Raw genomic sequence first — 19,558 nt, 5'->3', positions numbered from 1 at the left:
GCCAGCATTCAGGCAGCCACTACTCAGCTGCATCCATGTGCTGATTTTATGGGAAGCAGCTTCACAGGTCTACCTTCCTGTCCTTCCCAGCTCCCTGAGTGTAAATACTTGATGGAAAGGACAAAAGGAAGGAGTAAAACTCTTCTCAGTGCTGCCCAGGGAGAGGACAAGGCACAAACTGAAACACAGGAAATTACAGTTCAGTTACAGAAAAGCCTCTGGGACTGTAAGGAGACCATCAACATGGGAACAGGCTGTCCAGAAAGGTTTAGTCTCCACCCTTGGAGATGCTCAAGGACACATCCTGAGTGACCCTCTCTAACTGACCTTCTCTGAGCAGGGGGGTGGACAGGACCAGCTTCCAATCTCTAATGTTTTGGGATTCTGTGAACTCTTGGTGTATTTTAGCATGGCCTAGGACATGGTGCCATGACAGCAAAGCAGAGACAAGCTTTGGTGCAGTCAATGGTGGATTTGAATCATCCTGCTCCTCTGTCAGGTTCTGGAAGCAAAGTTAAAGGAATTAGCAGAGGACCTGATGTTGCTCAGCCGGGAGAAGAGAAGGCTCCAGGAAAACCTTACAGCCCCTTCCAGTGCCTAAAGTGGCTCTGAGAGCTCAGGAGGAACTTGGACAAGGGCCTGGAGTGACAAAACAAGGGGAGTGGCTTTACACTGCCAGAGGGCAGAGTTAGATGAGATATTGGGAAGAAATTGTTCCCTGTGAGGGGGATAAGGCCCTGGTACAGCATACCCTGAGCAGCTCTGGCTGCCCCATCCCTGAAAGTGTCCAAGAACAGCTTGGACGAAGCTTGGAGCAACCTGGGCTAGTGGAAGGTGTCCACCCCCATGGCAGGGGGGTGGAACTGGATGAGCTTTAAGGTCCCTCTGACCCAAACCACGGCACTGTGATTCTCTATCCCGATGCTTCTCTGGCACAAGGGTGGTTTTACCTCTGCTCTAGCTGGGCTCTCCCTGCCTCACCTGCTGAGCCGCCCGAATCATCCTGCGAGCCTCCTCCTTGATGCTGGGGTTGTCTGGCGGGGGTGGCTGCACCAGCGTTGTCACCTCTGTTCCCCTGAAGCCAAAGACCATCGGCCAGCCCAGGTCAAGCTCAGGAACGGCCAGATCTGAGTTCATGGGCCAGTAAGTCCCGGAGGATCCGTCCATGTCATTGTCCCCTGCCGTGTCCGTGCTGCCCTCCTGGTTGGCGTACTGGGGCTTCTGGAGGTTCTGGATTATGTGCTCCACCTCGGAGCCACAGAGGAAATCGGGGGCCGCCTCCTCGGCCAGGAAGCGCTGGTAACTCTCCTTGCCCTCCTCCGTGAGCACATCCAGGGCCAGGCGGTAGTACTCCTTGTAGTGGGGGGGAAGGTAGTTGGGATCCAGGGGGTTGTCCCCCTGTGAGGAGCTTTGGGATCGACGAGCCATCAGGGGAGGGAGAGCTGGAGGGAAACAAAAAACATCTGTGAGATACAGCAGTGTCATGACAGCAACACATCCAACACATCCTCCTCAGAGAGCAAAGGCAGAGATTAAAAGAACATAGAGCAATGCTGGAGAAAGTTCAATCCAAAGGCATGAGAGCCTAAAATTAGGCAAAGGTGTGAGTCACTTAACCATTACCTTCACACAGTTAACTGTTTTGGGCCAAAATACGAAACAAATCAGCCAGGCAGCCCTGGGATAAGCAAGGCCAATGCATCCAACAGTATGATCAGCTTTCTCTTTTAGGCTGCTGGTTGATAAGCTTCAATTTATCGTTTGTTTAAAAGTCAAGAGCAAAGCTGTAGGTGGCTATTATCTACACCCCATTAAAATTAATTTCTAAATGCTACAGAAGTTATTTACTATGTGTAATGTGGCCCTAAACCAAAAGTGCCTGCCTGAACACAAGGGCACCCTCTGGACCCTTACAGATTGGGTGTTATCAGCACCTCAGCACCTGAGCAGAAGCAGGTGGTGCATGGGTGCAGGGGTGTCCTGCTGGTGTAACATAGTCAGAAGAGTCTCCATGAGATGAATAAAGAAATAAATAACAAGGGATGTGATTTCTTCTTCAGTTTCCTCATGTTAAGAAAAAACAGAGATGAAAGGGGCTCACACACAATATCTGGTAATTTTCTATAGGGGACAATTATTTGAGACTATAGCCAAATCTGATTTTAACCCATTTTTGAAAGAAAAGTTTGTTGTGCCACAACAGTAATATCTGACTGATCCACAAAATGCTCAAAGCACTTTGGCTTTAGACTCTGAACTAATGTCAGTGCTGGAATGTTCTTTTCCTGCACCCCACCACTGAGGTGCCAGCAGAGACTTCCTCCTGATCCCCAAAAGAGTGAGTGACTCCTGCTGAGTGATGTTATTGAGTGATCACAGGAGATGAGGGTTGCTGCTGTTGTTGCCATCCAAAACATCTGCTCCCAAAACGGGAGGGATTGCCATGGACTGGGAGAAGATAAAGACCTCACACTCAGACTATCACTCATTACGAGCTGTAAGGACAAACCAGTTTCAAGTTCTTATCCGACCACCTGCCCAGTACACAGCAGCGCTGTGTTACTCCTGCCTCAATCTCCCAAAAATTACTCCTGGAACACCTGGTAAAGCTGTGTGATACAACAGGAAAAATTATAGTCTTAAAGTAAGGATAAGAAAATCCAACAGCTCCACATGTGATGTACTGCAACAGATAATCCTCTCTATAGTTCTCACAGGCAGCTGCCTATACAGTCTGAATTATCTGCATTTATCTTCCCTCTCTAATTCTGTCTTTTTTTCTCTGTGTAAGAGAAGAAAGTACAGAGCACTCCAGTATGTATCTCTGGTGGAAGGTGTCTCTGCCCGTCGCAGGGGTGTGGAACAAAATGGGTTTTAAGGTTCCTTCCCACTCAGACCATCCTGGGATTCTGTGATTTTAGGATGCTCAAGTCACCAATGTTCCTGCTTTTAACTATTTCAGCAGTGTCATTTTAAGGACTTGCTCCCACGTTCCATCAGTCTTGGACAGAAGAACAACATATCCACTCATATATGACCCAGGAAGGGGGCAGAGGTCCCACAGCAAAGTGCTCACAGTGCTCAGAGATGGGAGTGTGAGAGACAAAGGACCAAGTGCAGCATTAAAAGGAAGACATATCAGAAGAACCCTCTGGTATTGCTGGGCAATCAAAACAGCAGAGGAAAGGTCATGCTGGTGAAATGGCAAAGCAATTTTATACTGATTAATATAATTCTTTCACTACAGTTATAAATGAAGAGGGAGAAGACTGAGCTTTAAATAAGCAGCAGGCAATACTGACTGCTACTGGGAAGGACCACAGAAAACAGAAAACATTTTATACTGATTAATATAATTCTTTCACTACAGTTTTAAATGAAGAGGGAGAAGACTGAGCTTTAAATAAGCAGCAGGCAATACTGACTGCTACTGGGAAGGAGCACAGAAAACAGAAAACATTTTATACTGATTAATAGAATTCTTTCACTACAGTTATAAATGAAGAGGGAGAAGAATGAGCTTTAAATAAGCATCAGGCATTACTGACTGTTACTGGGCAGGACCACAGAAAACAGCAGCACTTCACAGGTTCAGGTGGAACTCACAGCTGGAGTGGGCTGGGGATATGGATGTTTTATTCCTCAGCTCCCAAAAAGGAAGGCTTATGCCTGAACTCTGATTCCTCAGTTTAGAGGAGACATCTACAAGCTGTGACCAGGGCATCTCTGCTGCCAGCACAAGGACTAAAAGGGCAGAAAATGAACCTCGCAGGTGGCAGGTTCAGAGGGACACCAGGAAACACCCGTGCTCAGCTGGGCTGATCTGGGAGAACTCTCATTGCTCTGCAGCTCCCTGGCAGGAGGGTGCAGCCAGACGGGGGTCAGGCTCTGCTCCCAGTGTTTACAGTGAGGAGTCACTTGAGTTCCCCAAGTGGTACTGAGCACATTTGTGAATAAACAGGGAAAATGGCACCAGCGAAGAAGAGAATTGGATGTGAAAGCAAACTGCTCCTCATGGGTTTCCCTGAGACACCAGGAGAACACAGACACAGAGCTGGGGGTGTCCCGGTATCACTGAACCCAGCAGTGGGGGTGGGCTGCTGGCCTGGATGATTGGGGATAATCAGGGGGAGCCTGCAGGGGATGTTTGGAAGGGGCCTGGAAAAGACCCATGGCTCATAACTGTGAAATAAAAACCAGAAGTTGTGTTTGTGCCCCCACAGGTCTCTGCCCCAGCTCTTCACGTGTTCACGTGTTCCATGGCTTGGAGCCACCTGGTCAGGTGGAAGGTGTCCTTGCCCAGGGCAAAGGGTGGAACAAGATGAGTCCCTTCCAACCCAAACCATCTTGTGCTTCCATGATTCCATTAAGTGTTGGCATCCTTTAATTCCCTGGGTTGTGACAAGAACAATCCCATGTTGATGAATTCTCAGTTTGCATGAAAAATGCCGGGTTATGCATATAAGTATGTAAATAAATAAATACACATACACACATACCTATATATACACACACGCACAAAATTCTGGATATTTAATTTATCTTCCAAAATCCTTTCCTGTCAGGTAAAGCAGAAGGGAAGAAATTACCTGGAACCCCAAAGGATATTTATGAACTTTTGTCACTTTGGTGGGTGTGAGCTGAGTTCAGGTCAAGGAATAAATAAAATTTCTCCTGCTACAGCCCATCTTGCTGACTTCAGATGGATTCTGCAGTTAGTTAATGGATTTTTATAATTTTGTTTTGCTCTGTTCCAGCCCCTGGGATGACCTGTTTGCAGCTGGCAGAGCTCTGAGGCCCTGGGTCAGATTCGGTGTCATGAAGCTGCTGACTGCCAGGCCAGTTGTCCAGCTCTGGATCAAACCATCCACTGTTTGGAAAGCAATTTATCTCTAAATCAGATGTAAGCAATCACATACCACTTCTGACTGATATTTGTGTGCCAGAGGGAGGTTTCTAAGACAGAACTGGCTTTTAAACTCCTATCTTTTCACTTCCATCTTAACTAGTCTTGCTCCATTCCAAGTGTGTCCATTATCCCAGTGCAAGGCTGGATTTGGTGGAGGAGCAGTTCACATGCCTCAGAAAATAGGAGATGGATTACTTACTGTGCCACATTGCCCTTCTAATTTTTACTCCAGAACTGTGTATTTCACATATTTTGTAGGGCATTCCATGCTTTAAGCCTTGGTTCCTTTTAACCAGAGTTCAGGGAGCACAACGTCAGGTTTCCCCTCAGAGGGACAGGAGCCTGGACACACATCAGTTATTAGAATTATCAGCTCTCTTCCCTGAGCACTGGATTCTCCTTGATCAGGGACACCTCAAACAACCTGCAGGAGACTGAGGGGAGACCTCAGTGCACTCCACAACTTCCTCATGAGAGGAAGAGGAGGAACAGACACCGATCTCCTCTCTGGGGTGACCAGTGACAGGACCCAAGGGAGCAGCTGCAGCTGGATCAGGGGAGGGTTAAGTTGGAAATTAAAAAAAGGTTTTTCCCCCAGAGGGTGGTTGGGCACTGGAACAGGTTCCCTGGCCGAGTTCAAAGAGCATTTGGACAACACTCTCAGGCACTCTGGGGATGGACCTGTGCAGGGTCAGCAGCTGGACTTGATGTGTGGCCCCTTCCAGCTCAGCCTACTCTGTGATTCTGTGACTCCAAGCACAGGTTGGCTCCTTGTTTGAACTTCACCTGCAAATCTATTTCCTGCAGCTTCTTTCACCCCAGAAAAAGACAAATGTTGTATTTCTGGAATTCTGAACCATCAAAACTGTCAAAGAAAGTGAGCCACAAACTGAAAATACCCCAAATGTATATTTTCAGCCTGTAACTACTGATTAATAGAGAATTTTACTTACTTATGCTTGTATTTTTTATTTAATTAGGAATTTAATTTTATTTTAATTGCTGGTCACAGTTTACAAAATCATCTGACATGAGTAATGAGGATTTGGGGGAGAAATGAGAATGCTAAGAAGAATAGGGTGTGGCAATTCGCTTGGGGGTCTTTATAATGGGTAACAAAATATCTTTTTATAATGGGTAACAAGATATTCTGTGTGCAGTTACAGCTCAGGCACTGGACTGTCAGTGGGTACAGGAGGAGAGCAGCTCAGGCCAACCCAGCACCTGCAGCTGTGGGCAGCTGTGTGATGTGTTCAGCCAGAAGGAACCCTGAACATCCCTCCTTCCATTCCCATGACAATATTGGAAAACTAAGGCCCTGAAGTCCCCTAGTCCAAAAACCCTGCAGTGCACCTCCAGGAGGGAAGAGGAAAGCTCAAGCACATCACCAATGTCCTCCATGCCTTCAACAGCCACAGTTTTACCAGAAAAAGCTTCCCAGGAAGAGTGGGAGAGAACTGCCCCAGCATTAGACAGGAAAGGAAAGGAATCCTGCTACATCCTGACAATATGACCTGGGAAAAAAATTTCAGCAATTGTTTGAAGCTGGATGTTTTGAGCAGAAAACACTGATACAGGACCTGAGACATTCTTCAGACCACTGAGCACACTGGCAACATCCCTACTGATCCTGCAGCCAAGCCCTGGTGCTTCAAGGAAGGAAAAATTCCAGAAGCTAAATTAGGCAGCAAGGGGGGAAACCTACTTCTCCCCATCACCGAGCCCTTAGGCCTTGGGAAAGTCTCTATAAATGAAGTGCAAACAAACTACAGCCAGGGCAGCAATTGAGGTGCTCACACACAGGCTCTCCATGTCACCTGGGATGCCTGAAGGTACCTGGCTGTTGCATCCTGGGATTGGGTTTTAGGGGTTCTTATTTGTGTTAGCTAGCTTCTGACGAGGAGGCTGTGGGTCTCTGCATGGCAGGTGTCACACCTGCTGAGCTTTAGATGCCCAAAGGCACCTGGAATGTCCCAAAACCCCCAGGTTTCAGAACCAGGATTACTCCTCCAGGAGCAGTGACCAAATGCATATGTACAATGGTGCCTATCTGCACCCCCTTACAGGTGATGGAAAACAATAATATCCAAGAAATATGGGATAGGATTCATCTTCTAGCAAACATGCTCAGGTTTGGCCAAATATTCTCTTAGTTTTTCTCCCAGACATTAACAAATCAGCCTGCTAAAGCCTCAGTGCTCAGACCTCAACTGTTTTAACTCTGAGATTTCCCCTTACCCTGTCACACAATCCATCCTACCAAGATCCTGCTTGGAACTGTCAGTGCTTTATACCAGAATTTACCTAGAGGATGGGAGGCAGCTTTGACAGGAGGATAAGTCAGGTACTGGGGACACACTCCTCCCTGTGAGGGTGGGGAGGCCCTGGCACAGGCTGCCCCGAGAAGCTGTGGCTGCCCTATCCCTGGCAGTGTTCAAAGCCAGGCTGGATGGGGCTTGGAGCACCCTGGGCTACTGGAAGGTGTCCCTGCTCATGGCAGGGGTGGGGAAGTGGACGAGATTTAAGGTACTTCCAACCCAAAACATTCCACGATTCCTTCCAAATATCCCATCTAAACCCTGTCCTTTGGCAGTGGGAAGCCATTCCCTCTTGTCACTCCAGGCCCTTGTCCAAAGTCCCCCTCCAGCTCTCCTGGAGCCCCTTTAGGCACTGGAAGGGGCACTGAGGTGTTCCCAGAGCTTTCCCTTCTCCAGGCTGAACACACCCAGCTGTCCCAGCCTGGCTCCAGAGCAGCAGGATTCCAGCCCACACTTACGTGTCACAGTGTCATTTCTTCAGACATTCTAGAAGTCTGTTACCATTATTTGGCATTTCATGCACTTCTCTGCTATCCTAAGTGATCATTCTATGAAATTATGCCCATAAATTTAGAAGGATCACCACTCATGATCAGAATCTTTAGAACCAAACCTGTAAAATTTAGTTTCTCCTTCTCCTAATGCAATGGCTGGGACAAGCATGAGCACAGACAAGTACACAGCACGGTGTGGAAAGAACCACAGAATCTCCTGAGCTGGAGGGGACACACAGGGGCCATCAAGCCAAACTCCTGGCCCTGCACAGGAAGCCCCAAGAAGCCCACAGAAAGGTGGTAGGAGTACTGTTGGCACTCTCCTCCGCACACAGATCTGGGCCGGTGGCTGGGTTTGGCAGGAGGAAGCTGCAGGAGAACAGAAGGCAGCTCTGTGGCTGTTTGCAGGAACTCCTCCCGTGCTCGGGGGCAGTGGATAAAGGAGAGCACGAAACAGCTTGTTGGAAACCTAACAAGTGGGAGATGAAGGCCGATGGAATGGGCTGAGGAGAAGCAGGATCCAGCTCTGCTCCGCCCGTCTGCCTGGGCTGTGCCAAAGACAATGCACAGCTGCTGCGGCTGCTTCTGCTGCTGTGGCTGCTGCTGCAGCGGTGCACAGGGAGTCCCAATGGAGTCACTCCCCTCCATGGCCAAAAAACCATCAGGAGGAGAGGAACAGGTGGAAAGGAAGGAGCAGGCAGGTCTCAGCCATCCCTATACTATGATCAAGGTGGGGGTGAGGAGGGAGTCTCTGAGGGAGATTTCCCTTCAGCTTGGCCTGAGATCTGCCTCTGTTCCCACTACTATAAATGGGAGTGACTTTACTGGCTGTGATGATACCTGTCATGTGCATTCGGTTTTGAGATCCCCAAAAGCTGTCAGATCCCCTCAATAAAGGGAAAAGTCACATGTGATCACAGCCTTTAGATTCCTCCACAATGAAAAACACAATCACATGGAATATTTAATGTAAGGAAAAGTGGCTGACAGATGAAGTTGGAGATAAAAATTATCCCTTTACCTCTGGATTCATGATAGGAGCAGAAACTGGGAAAAGCACAGACCTGTTGACGTGGGTAGCATTTGGTCCCTGTCCATATTATGTTCCATTTCAACAGACTTTTACTGTTTTTTTCCTAGCAGAGCAGCAGGGAATCACAGATTCAGACATGCTGTGATCACTACAAAGCCCTACAGATTAAAATAAATAAATAAAAGGACCTGCCTTTTCCAGAGCCTTTGTGCCAGGTGTGAATCAAGGGCGCTTGACCGTGTTTGCCCAGTCTAAGCAAAAGGGAACCGGCTCAGTGCTCCCTTTGTCTCTCATCTGCTGTGCCTGGTGCCAGCCCTGCTGATGCCTCAGCACCTGGGGCTGGCTCCATCTGCCTCCCTGTGCTGACTCCAGTGCTTGTTGTTACGTGTTCTGCCTGCACAGCCAGTTCCCAGGCTGCCTCGCTCAGGTGATCCCTTCCCTGGCTGGACCTGCTCCGCTGCTTTGGGACACTCCCAGGAGCTGAGGCTGCCTGGAGCTCCCAGGAAGGAACTGCCTGCAAGGAACCAGGGCTGGATCCCAGAGTCTGCAAAGGGCTGGGAAGACCCAATCTGCTCCCCAGACCCCTTACGAGCAAGTACAGACAGAAGTTCCTGGGCTCAGCCACCTCATCTTCTCACTGCCCTAGACAGCACCAAGAAAAGAAAGGCAGCACAGACAGACTGTTCTTTAGCCACACTCTGCACAGCCAGCCACAAACCTCTCTGTGCTATTAACACTCCAAGGACTTCCGAACTATGGGCGAGAAATGAATCAAGGCACTTTTGATCCCTGTGATGGGCCTCACCTGGCCTGTACACCACATTCAGTGGCATCACTGACATCTCCTCGGGTGGGCTGTGAAAAAAAAATTATTGTTTCCAAAATGGCTCTTATAAATGAGGTTTACAAATCAATTATTTAAAAGAAAATATTTGGCCTAAAAAAAAAAAAAATAGGGAAGTTCCTATGCAAACAGACTGCTGATGTTCTGGGAGGGTTGGGTTTAGGAGAGGACAGCAATGCCTGAGGGAAAATGACTGGAGCAGACATGGTGACAATGAGACATGGAAAGTGTTAGCTTGCTCTCAAGAAAATGTTGTACTTGGTAAATGATCTGGGAAGGGACCTGTCTCCTCGAATATGGTTTAAGGTGTGGGGTTTTTAATTCTGCACTGTGTGATGGAAGTACAAGCCAGTGCCTTCTGATCTTGTTGCAGAGGAAGAACCTGTATGAACAGCAGGACATGCTCGTCCTCTCCAGAAGCTGCTTCTGCATGTGCTCATTTTCCATCCCAAGGGTTGGACTTCTCCTGAAAAGGATCCTGCCAGTCTTACAGGGGTGCAGGACCCAAAGTTCTGAAGTGTAGCCCAGAATTTCCTACTTTGGTCAGAACAGGTGGCCATGGAATTGTGCAAGACCTGGGGCAAAGAGGAAGCTGCCCAGAGAAGCTGTGGCTGCCCCATCCCTGGAAGTGTCCAAGGCCACGTTGGATGGGGCTTGGAGCAGCCTGGGCTAGTGGAAGGTGTCCATAGCAGAGGGTTGGAGGAGATGGTCTTGAAGGTCCCTTCCAACGCAAACCATTCCGTGGCTGCATGATAATGGATGCTGGACACCTTCCCATGAACTGCTCTTCTCACCAAGCAGGGCTCAGGCACATTCCTCACAACAGGACAGGGAAATATGGCAAATAACCTGGACTAGGCACTTTTTTAGCTACAACTGCCTCTGCCAAGTCCTAATTCTTATTTTTTCTCTTTCCATTCTTTTCTCTGCATTTCCTGCTGAGTCTTACCATGCTCTTCTTCTCAATGTCCTCTTCAGGCAGTAGGTTCAAAGCCTGGGTTACTGTCAGAATTTCTGGTCGGAATGTGTTATTCCTGTCACAATGCCATATAATGCTCCCAGACCTTCTCCTTTGGTCATGTGAACAGATGATCACTCCATGTTAATCATCTGAGAGAATGTCACCCCATTGTTCACTCTGGGTGGTCTTATATGGATCTCAGTCATCATCAAAAAACAGACAGTACCTCTGCCTGCTGGTGGGAGTTTCACTGCAGAAGTTCTGGCCATCAGATGAGAAATGGCTTCAATTAATCAAATTTTCACCAAGCTTCCAGAGATGGCAGCTGCACTTTCTGTGTTCATACCTGTGGCAGCTGACCCTGATAAATGGTTCCAAGAACTCTTTCTGTGTCTCAGGTGAGCAGTGGATGCCCTGAATGCTGCAGTAGAACTGGTGCCTGGTCTGCACCTCCAAAACTCACTGGACTCTCACTCATCTCTGCTTACTAGGGCAAGGGATCCCACAGAACATTCTTTGCTGGAGAATCAGAAAGTGGCCAGACATTCAGAATATCCAGGGGATCTTTCTGCAGGCCAGAGGAAGGGAAAACTGGCAGAAGAATTACATGTTGTAATTTTCTTTGTGAAGTGGTTACTGAGACACCTGTCAAGGTGTCCCACAGTGGCAGCATGTGAACCTGTCAGCCTTAACTGTCCCATGCTGCAAGGGTACAGAGTGGACAGGGAAATCTGAGTTGTGGGGAGCCACCATCACAAAACCTGATGTTTACAGCAACTGGAAATGAAATGTCATCCTGGATGCAAAAGGTGTCTCTTAGCAGATTATCTGAATAATCACAGAATGCTTTGGACTGAAAAGTCCCCTGAGACCCTCGAGTCCAACCACTCTCCCAGCACTGCCAAGGCCACCACTAACCCATGTCCACATCTATGATAGCAATGCTCATGTCACATTCACTATCCTGCAGCCAATCCTTTCCCCTGGGTTTTTATTCAAAAGTATAAGGAAGTCTAAAATGGAGAACTTAAAAAAAAAGGACTATCAGTGTAAGGTCTAATTTGGAGGAGAACCATGTGCTGCCCTTGACTTCTACTTCCCACACACACACATTTTAGAAATGCACTCATCAATGCCTCTTCCTCATGAAGACTACAAAAATCCAGCACATGGGGCCTGATAAGCAGTCCAGACGTGTCCCATATAACTGTAAAATGCAAAGAATTCCAATCCTGCAGGGTTTGGAGGTGAATTTCCATTGCCTGGAAAGTTTTGGTTGCCAGAAAAATTATGTGTAGAACATGGGTGAATCTGTCCTGAGCCACAACCCTGACACAAGCATACAGACATTTCCACACTTACAGAATCTCAGAGACTGGTTAGAGTTGGAAAGGACCTTCAAACCCATCTTGTTTCACCTCCCTGTCATGGGCAGGAACACCTTCCAATAGACCAGGTTGCTCCCAGCCCCATCCCAGCCTTGAATCTTCAAGGCATGGGGGAATAAAAACTTTTTCCTTTGGCATGCAATTTCTCTTAAACCATATGAAAAGCAAGATCTCCCCCCCCCCTCCCCCTGAATACTCCTATTGCCAGGTCACAGCAAATCCAACTCTCTTTTTACCCCTCAAATGCAACTATAAAGTCCCTCAGGTAAATAGGAGCGAGACCAAAATGAAAACAACTTTCTCTCCCTAAAATGCACCTCCCATGTGTCCATCTAATGGGGTTGGGACACACTGTGCTCTCCTGCCTCCTGATCAAGGGAGAACATCTGCATGGGGAACTGGGAACCAGTGCTTAGCACTGCTGCCACTGTCACTGCTCCGGTTTGGGGTAGTTTGCTGTTACTGACCTATTTTTGGCCTCTCTTACAGCTGAGCTTATTGCAGCTTCCACAAACATCGATGTTTTTAGCAGCAGAAGGATGTGATCAGTACTTCTGTTGCTTCACAGGTGCCTCTTCCTTTTCTAACTGTTCTAGATGGAGAACCCAATCCTCAGGCCAGGCAAGATTCACAATTGACCCCTACTGACCCTGGCCAATTTAGAGTGAGCAACACGGAACCATCCCCTTCCTGTCCTCACACACAAGTCCTGAGGTCTGTCAGGCTCACACCTATGGAAAACTCAGCAAGTGCTAGCCCGTGTGCCTGTGCACGCCTGTCCACACGCATCTGTCCATGCTCCTGCCTGTACGTGCACGGCTGTGCCAGGGCTCGTAGGCCGTGTCAGCACTCAGTGCACACCCAATCCCTGTGTGTGGAATGCAGGGGCATCGGGAGCTGCTTCCCAGCTCCTTGCCCACCGCAGACCTTGGCCCTCACAGCACATCCCCTCTGTCCCAGTCTCCTGACCACACATCCCTACAGTGTTCCTGGTCCAAACAGGAGACCGGCTTGGGCTTTGTTATGGGGAGCTCAATCAGGCTGCAAGACTCTTCCCAAAGAATGAGGCTGAGTTTGGGAATATCCGCTCCTGAGGGATTTCTCAAAGGGGAACAGACATAATTGTGTGAAGTGTTTGATAAGCAGCTTTGATCTGAGGACAGAAGGGTCCCTTCCCTTGCCATCCCCAACACAGCTGGGACATTCCAGGTCCCTTCCCTCACCATTCACAATCCCTGCTGCCTGCACTGGGACGTTCTGGGTCCATTCCTTCCCCATCCCCAGTCTCTGCTGCCAGCACTGGGACATTCTCTCGCCCCCTTGCCTCTCTCATCTCCTTCTGTCTCTCTCCCTTCTCGCCATCATGGCGTGACTGGGAGCTCCTGCCACTGGAGCCTTCCTGCACAGAAGCAGCAACCTCCTGCCCACGGATTGCCTATGGAATCCCCTATCCCAGATGCCGGGTGCTCAGTCCTGTGCAGAGGAGCAGGACAGGCCCTCCCCAGCCCTTGCCCTCCACCTCAGGCAGCCATACAGGTACCCCAGGAGGTACCTGCCCTTCTCCTACCTTACCAGGGAAGCCGGGCAGGTGGTGGGTAGGTAGTGGGTCACTCTCTGGCTCAGGCGGCCATGCAGGTACCCACGAGGTCTCCACCCTCCTCTACCTTCCCAGGTGAGCTGGGGCAGGTGGTGGGTCACTGTCTGCTCACTTGGACGTGCCTGCAACCTGATTCACCTGGGAGCCAGGCGAGCGAGGCTCCACCCAGGGCAGAGCGGGGGTGAGTAAGAGAGAGAGAAAGGCAAACTCCGGAGAGCTGTTCCCTCCCCAGGCGCGCAGGGAGCCAGAGATAAGGGCTGCGCATTCCTGAGCCGCCGGAGGCCTCTCCCTTCCGTCTGCCCCGAGCCTGTCAGACCAGCTCAGGACTGGCAGCGGGGCAGGGCCGCGCCGCAGCCCCGGTCCTGTCCTGGCCCGTGACACGGACCCCAGCCCAGCCCTCGGTCCCAGCCCCGGGCAGGGCCCCTGCGCGCTGGCCGCAGCTCGGTCGTGGCCCTGCGGCTCCCCGGAAGGGGGATTTGGGCTCCTCGGGCACTTCTCGTGCTCCGGGCCTGTTGGGGACAGACGAGCAGCAGCTCCTGGGCAGTGGCACCGTGGCACAGGAGGGGTCGAGGGCAGCGCCCTCTCCCCTGCGGCGGGACCGTGCCCCGTGTCCTCGGGGATGCCGTGGAAGGGGCTCTGAGGAGACAGCCGTGGCCTCCTGTCTGCCCCCATCACCGTCCCGCAGCCGGGGCCCCGCGGGCAGGGAAGGGTTAAACGAGATTCCTCGCAGCCCCGGGCGTGGCAGCGCCTGTTCCACCTTTCATGTCCCAGCTCGTCCCGCCTGGCCGCCGCCGCCGTGAGGGCCGGGCCGGGCCGGGCCGGGCCGGCGGTGACTCAGGCGGGGCGGGGGAGGCGCGCGGCGCTGAGGGGTCCCGGCGTGAGGGAGGGAGCGAGGGCCGAGCAGCCCGTGCCGGCACGGCCGGGGTGTCCGCAGGGCGGGGACAGGTTCGGGCTCCGCACGGAAAGGACACTGAGGGGCTGGAGCGTGTCCAGAGAAGGGAGCAGAGCTGGGGGAGGGTCTGGAGCACCGGGCTGAGGGAGCTGGGGGGCTCAGCCTGGAGAAAAGGGGTTCAGGAGAGACCTTCTCGCTCTCTTCATAACAGGAGGGTAGAGCCAGGTGGCGGGCAGGCTCTGCTCCCAGGTAGTGAATGACAGGATGAGAGGTCATGGCCTCAAGCTGCACCAGAAGAGGTTTAGGTGGGATATTTGGAAGATTCCTCCTGGAAAGGCCTGTCCAGCCCTGGCACAGCTGCCCAGTCCCCATCCCTGAGCAGACTGAACAGTGGTGTGAATGTGGCACCTGGGGACATGGGCTAGTGCTGGTCCTGGGAGTGCTGGGGGAGCAGTTGGACTCAGTGATCATTGAATCATGGAATGGTTTGGGTTGAAGGGACCTTTACACCTCATCCAGTTCCACCTCCCTGCCATGGACACCTTCGACTGTCCCAGGCTGCTCCAAGCCCTGTCCAACCTGGCCTTGGACACTGCCAGGGATGGGGCAGCCACAGCTGCTCCGGGCACCCTGTGCCAGGGCCTCACCACCCTTACAGGGAAGGATTTCTTCCCAACATCCCAACTAAACTCACCTCTGGCAGTGGAAAGTCATTCCCTTCTGTCCTGTCACTCCAGGCCCTTGTCTAAAGTCCAGATCTCTTGGAGCCCCTTCAGGCACTGGAATTGAGGTAACGATTCATCAACTGCTTGGCTTCTCTTCTGTGGACAGGACACTTCTGCTCTCTAATGGAATGTAGTGTTGTCTTTGTTTACATCTTTGATATAATCCCTCTTCTGTCATCAGGAAACTGCAAAGGATCTGTTTTGAGGCCCCAAAAATGATGGCATTGCTGGTAGTGTCATGGTTCTGATATGGCTGTTTAAGGCAGGACCTATCAGACTGAACACTGGTGACTGCTGCAGAGGTGGCTGTATCAGCACCAGCCATCCCATAGTCCTTGGAACGGTGCCACTATGTACATGGGGGAAATTCAGACCTTCCAGGCCAAAAAGACTATCTGTAGCTGAACCCCACTGGATACAAGGGAGTTACATCATCTATCTGGTATCTCAGATATAAACTCAGATCGGATAAGCAGTGCCCCTGGTCTGAAGCTGTGATTCACAACGAGCTGAACCAATCCTGCCTGTAAGGAAAGCCAGAATTGGTGAAATCTCTCAGAAAGTCAGGTTTAAACTCTTTCATTAGTTTTTCTATAAGATTTCAGTGTGTGGCTTTACAAACCTTTTATCCTTAAATAATGATGACTTGTAGTAAGAGTCTGGAATGATCCTTTAAGTAAAGGAACTTAAAATCTTTGTGAACTTTGGCTTTTAGATTCTATCAGCCAGCAAGGGACCCGAGTTATTCCGAGATGTTATTACATGAGGGAAATCCCAGTGAAAACACACTGGCCTTCCCAGAGCTTGTGGTCAGATCTACCCCCTGCACTTTTGTTTCAGCCTTTATCTCACACCAGTTTAATCTACGTCATTAAGTCTCATAACCTGTATTTGAGTAAAGTACTTCTCAGTAATGTAAATACAATTATCACCTTTCAGTCTTCTATTAAAAACAGAAAACATTTTAAACCTCTCATTTTCTCTTTTCCCCATCACTTAAATGGTATTGGTGGACCTTTTCTGTTCCAGCTTTTCAAAACTAACTTTCAAATCTGAATATCAAACAGGATGCTTTTACTTTCAGTTTCACTACTGCTGTATACACAAATACATCACCAACATTTTATTGGAGTAGGTTTGACTTCTCCTGAGCCAGTTTCTTTTCCACTCCAGAGTCAATATTACCTGGAATTGCTGATTTTAAAGCTATTCCTAATGGAATAAAAAGGCCTGCATCCTTCCACTTGGGAATTAGTAATAAAGTTTTCCTGCTTTTCTATTCTGAATGTTGGTTGTGTTTATTTTCTTGTATTTCCAAGGTAATACTGGTTATTTTAGACAATCTTCTTTCACTGTAAATACAATGTACACGTGTAAGTGGTGTTTGTTTGGTTTTCATGAATTACAATGTGTTTGCATTGTTACACTGGATTAGTGCAGTAATCCAAACTGGGTAATTACTGTTTGTCACCAGTGTCTCACCAGGCTCCCTCTGCCAACGGCCTTCAAACAAGGGACACTCATGTCCCAGATTGATGATGTCTGGATTAACGACACAGGGTAAAACAAAGTGTGTGGAATGAGGTGAGACCTAATTTCAGACTGTGGTAGCTGCTTCCACTGGGACTGCAGCTCTCGGAACCAGCAGAGCACGGCAGGGAGCACCCTGAGCAGGGGGGCAGCAGGGAGAACACCCTGAGTGGGGAGGGGAGAACACCCTGAGCCGGTGGGAGAACACCCTGAACAGCTGGGAGGCACCCTGAGCCGGTGGGAGAACACCCTGAGCAGGGAGCCAGCAGGGAGAACACCCTGAGCCGGTGGGAGAACACCCTGAGTGGGGAGGGGAGAACACCCTGAGCAGGTGGGAGAACACCCTGAACAGCTGGGAGGCACCCTGAGCCGGTGGGAGAACACCCTGAGCAGGGGGCAGCTGGGAGAACACCCTGAGCAGCTGGGAGAGAACACCCTGAGCAGGGGGCAGCAGCTGGGAGAGCTCTGCTGCATTTTTCTCCCCAGGAACCAGCACAGCCCACGTGTGCCGGACAGGACATGCTGGGGTACTGCTCCAGCTCTCAGTCTTGGCAAGAGCCTGAACAAGAGCACTGCGAGGAGTCTCAGCACTGATCAAGAGGGGATTGCACAAGTTTGTGTCCTCCTCAAGTGCCACAGAATTCAGAGCATGGGGAATATGGCACTCAAGCACATGGTTTAGTGGTGAACATGGGTGAACATGCTGGGCTGGTGCTTGGTCTTAGTGCTCTTACAGGTTTATTGTGACCGTAATGATTCTGTGATTCCATGATTTTAAAATTGAAATAATGGAAATTTGACCTGATGGGAGCCTGGCTTCTGGCAGGTTTAGATGGGATACTGGAGGAAGTTCCACCCTGCCTCACCCTGTGAGGGTGGGCAGGCCCTGGCACAGGGTGCCCAGAGCAGCTGTGGCTGTCTCTGGATCCCTGGCAGTGTCCAAAGCCAGGCTGGACAGGGCTTGGAGCAGCCTGGGAGAGTGGAAGGTGTCCCTGCCATGGCAGGGGGTGGGATTAGATGGGCTGTGAGGTCCCTTCCCACCCAAAACACCCCATGACTCTGTGATTACCACTTGGCCCCTGGCTCCATCCACCAGGGAGCCGGTGGCCTGCTGTGATCACTGACAGGATGTGAGGAACAGACACGTTACCTGCCCCAAAGGCACCATGAACACAGACAAGGTAATCTGGAGAGCAGGAACTCATTTCAGAGCCGCTTCTCTAGCAGTGCAGATCCATGGGCTCTTTGATAATGGAGAAGGTGGTGAATCTTCCCCTTGACTCCACACGGGTGACTCATCCCAGCTGCCACTCTGGGTTTGATCTGCTCAGGCTCTGCATGTGTACATATCAGATTATCTGGGTTAAGTGCAGCTTTGCTTTTGCCCTTTATCTGTCTGCTCTGAAGCTGTTTAACATGATCTGCCTGTTTTTATGCAGCTCAGTTTCAGCAGTCCCAGGCACTGACTGGCACTGAGCTGATTTTTTTCTGCAGTGACCACAGGCTTGGTCACTCATCTCACAGGTCCCTAATGCAATTCCCACCCCTGCTGTGCTGACAGAATTGGAAAAGTCTCTTCAGTGGTTGTCATCTCCCTCTAGTTCTTCACAGTGACTTTTTTAATGTGGAGAAATCCCACATTATTCTAACAAGCAGAACCAACATCTGCATGGAATTCTGGGAGTGGAAACAGGAATGTGGTCTTGCACAGTTTCACTGTTAGAAGTTGTTTGCTTTTTTAAAGAAAGCTGCCTTCTTTGAGAAGGTTTCAGTTTTCTTCTGAAAATTAAAGGGGCTGATGGGATAATCTGCAAAGAATCAGTGTTGTATTTATACAGCAGCAATGTTTGGGTACCAGGGCAGGAAGTTGTTGTGAGGGTTTGCTGTTCTGTTCTTTACCAGTGTTCAGCCCTGATGCCTGTCCTTTCCTTCTGGGGAAAACCCAGGAAGGGTCCTTGACCTAAGGAAGGAAGGTCCCTGGGATCAGGTCACCTGGACTTAACCACGACCCCACTGGAGGCTCCCCCGTGCAGACAGGGGGATTCAGAACATCCAGTATGACCTGAGCAAGAGAAAATCCAGACCTGCTTGGCTGGGCCAGTCCCAACTCCCCCTCAGGAACAATGATATCCAGAGCCAGAGCTCACCCTGCACTGACAGAGCCTCTATCTTCAGTGGTCACGGGAGACACATTTTAATTCCTAGTCCAGACCGGTCGCAGTCTGAACCATCCTTCTGAGGGGACGAGGCGCAGACGCTGATCTCTGTGGTCACCAGGGACAGGACCTGAGGGAATGGCTGAAGTTGTGTCAGGGGAGGCTTAGGCTGGATATTAGAAAAAGGTTCTGCCCCCAGAGGGTGGCTGAGCACTGGGATGGGCTCCCCAGAGCAGCGGTCACAGCACCGAGAGGTGTTTGTACTCTTTGGCACACGGTGGGCCGCTGGGGACGGCCCTGTGCAGGGCCAGGGCTGGGCTCGATGGTGCCTGTGGGTCCCTTCAGCTCAGCTTCCTCTGGGACTCCGTCATTCGCACACACTACTGCCGGAGCGGGCACACGCGGCTCGGCAGGCAGGGGCACTGTGTGTGCTCTGTCCTGCCTGAGGAGAAACAGCCTCACGGCACAGCGGCTCCTGACGTAGATGCTGGTTTAAGGTTTTTAAATAAACGAGGGTTCACCACAACTGCAGGCCAATGTTTCCTGCAGGCAGAGAACTGCACCTTTTCATAGGCGGTGATCAGCACAGGCCGTGAGCCGCTCCCGGAGCCGTCTCCATCCCCCGCGCCAGGATCCTCTCCCGGGCTCCGCTCGGCCTCGGCCCGGCCCGGGCCCGGCAGCGCCCGCCGCCGCCGCGTCACGGGCGCGTCA

General features: G+C 50.5%; 2 protein-coding genes across 10 annotated transcripts in view; one reads left to right on the top strand and one right to left on the bottom strand.

The window, feature by feature from the left end:
- MAPK15 (mitogen-activated protein kinase 15) overlaps positions 1–7,071 on the top strand; it is a 27,150-nt gene extending 20,079 nt beyond the window's left edge. For both annotated transcript variants that reach the window (XR_008436152.1, XR_008436146.1), the window contains 2 exons: positions 4,758–4,903; positions 6,070–7,071. The gene's annotated coding sequence lies outside the window, so the exon portion shown is untranslated. The remainder of the gene's footprint in view (positions 1–4,757; positions 4,904–6,069) is intronic.
- The window catches only part of FAM83H (family with sequence similarity 83 member H), a 26,375-nt gene extending 6,817 nt beyond the window's left edge, over positions 1–19,558 (bottom strand). The window contains exons 1-3 of one of the 8 annotated variants that reach the window (XM_053972574.1): positions 18,776–19,558; positions 17,842–18,025; positions 982–1,442 (exon numbers count right to left, since the gene is read on the bottom strand). In XM_053972574.1, the coding sequence (XP_053828549.1) occupies positions 982–1,442; positions 17,842–17,896 (516 nt within the window). In that variant the 5' untranslated portion in view covers positions 17,897–18,025; positions 18,776–19,558. Of the gene's footprint in view, positions 1–981; positions 1,443–13,514; positions 13,835–15,130; positions 16,959–17,841; positions 18,026–18,775 lie in introns of those variants that run through there. The other 7 variants (XM_053972582.1, XM_053972592.1, XM_053972615.1 and 4 more) reach the window with 7 other exon arrangements.

Source organism: Vidua macroura, chromosome 1 (assembly GCF_024509145.1).
Source record: "Vidua macroura isolate BioBank_ID:100142 chromosome 1, ASM2450914v1, whole genome shotgun sequence".
NCBI lineage: Eukaryota > Metazoa > Chordata > Aves > Passeriformes > Viduidae > Vidua > Vidua macroura.
This window is presented reverse-complemented; position numbering and strand designations above follow the sequence as displayed.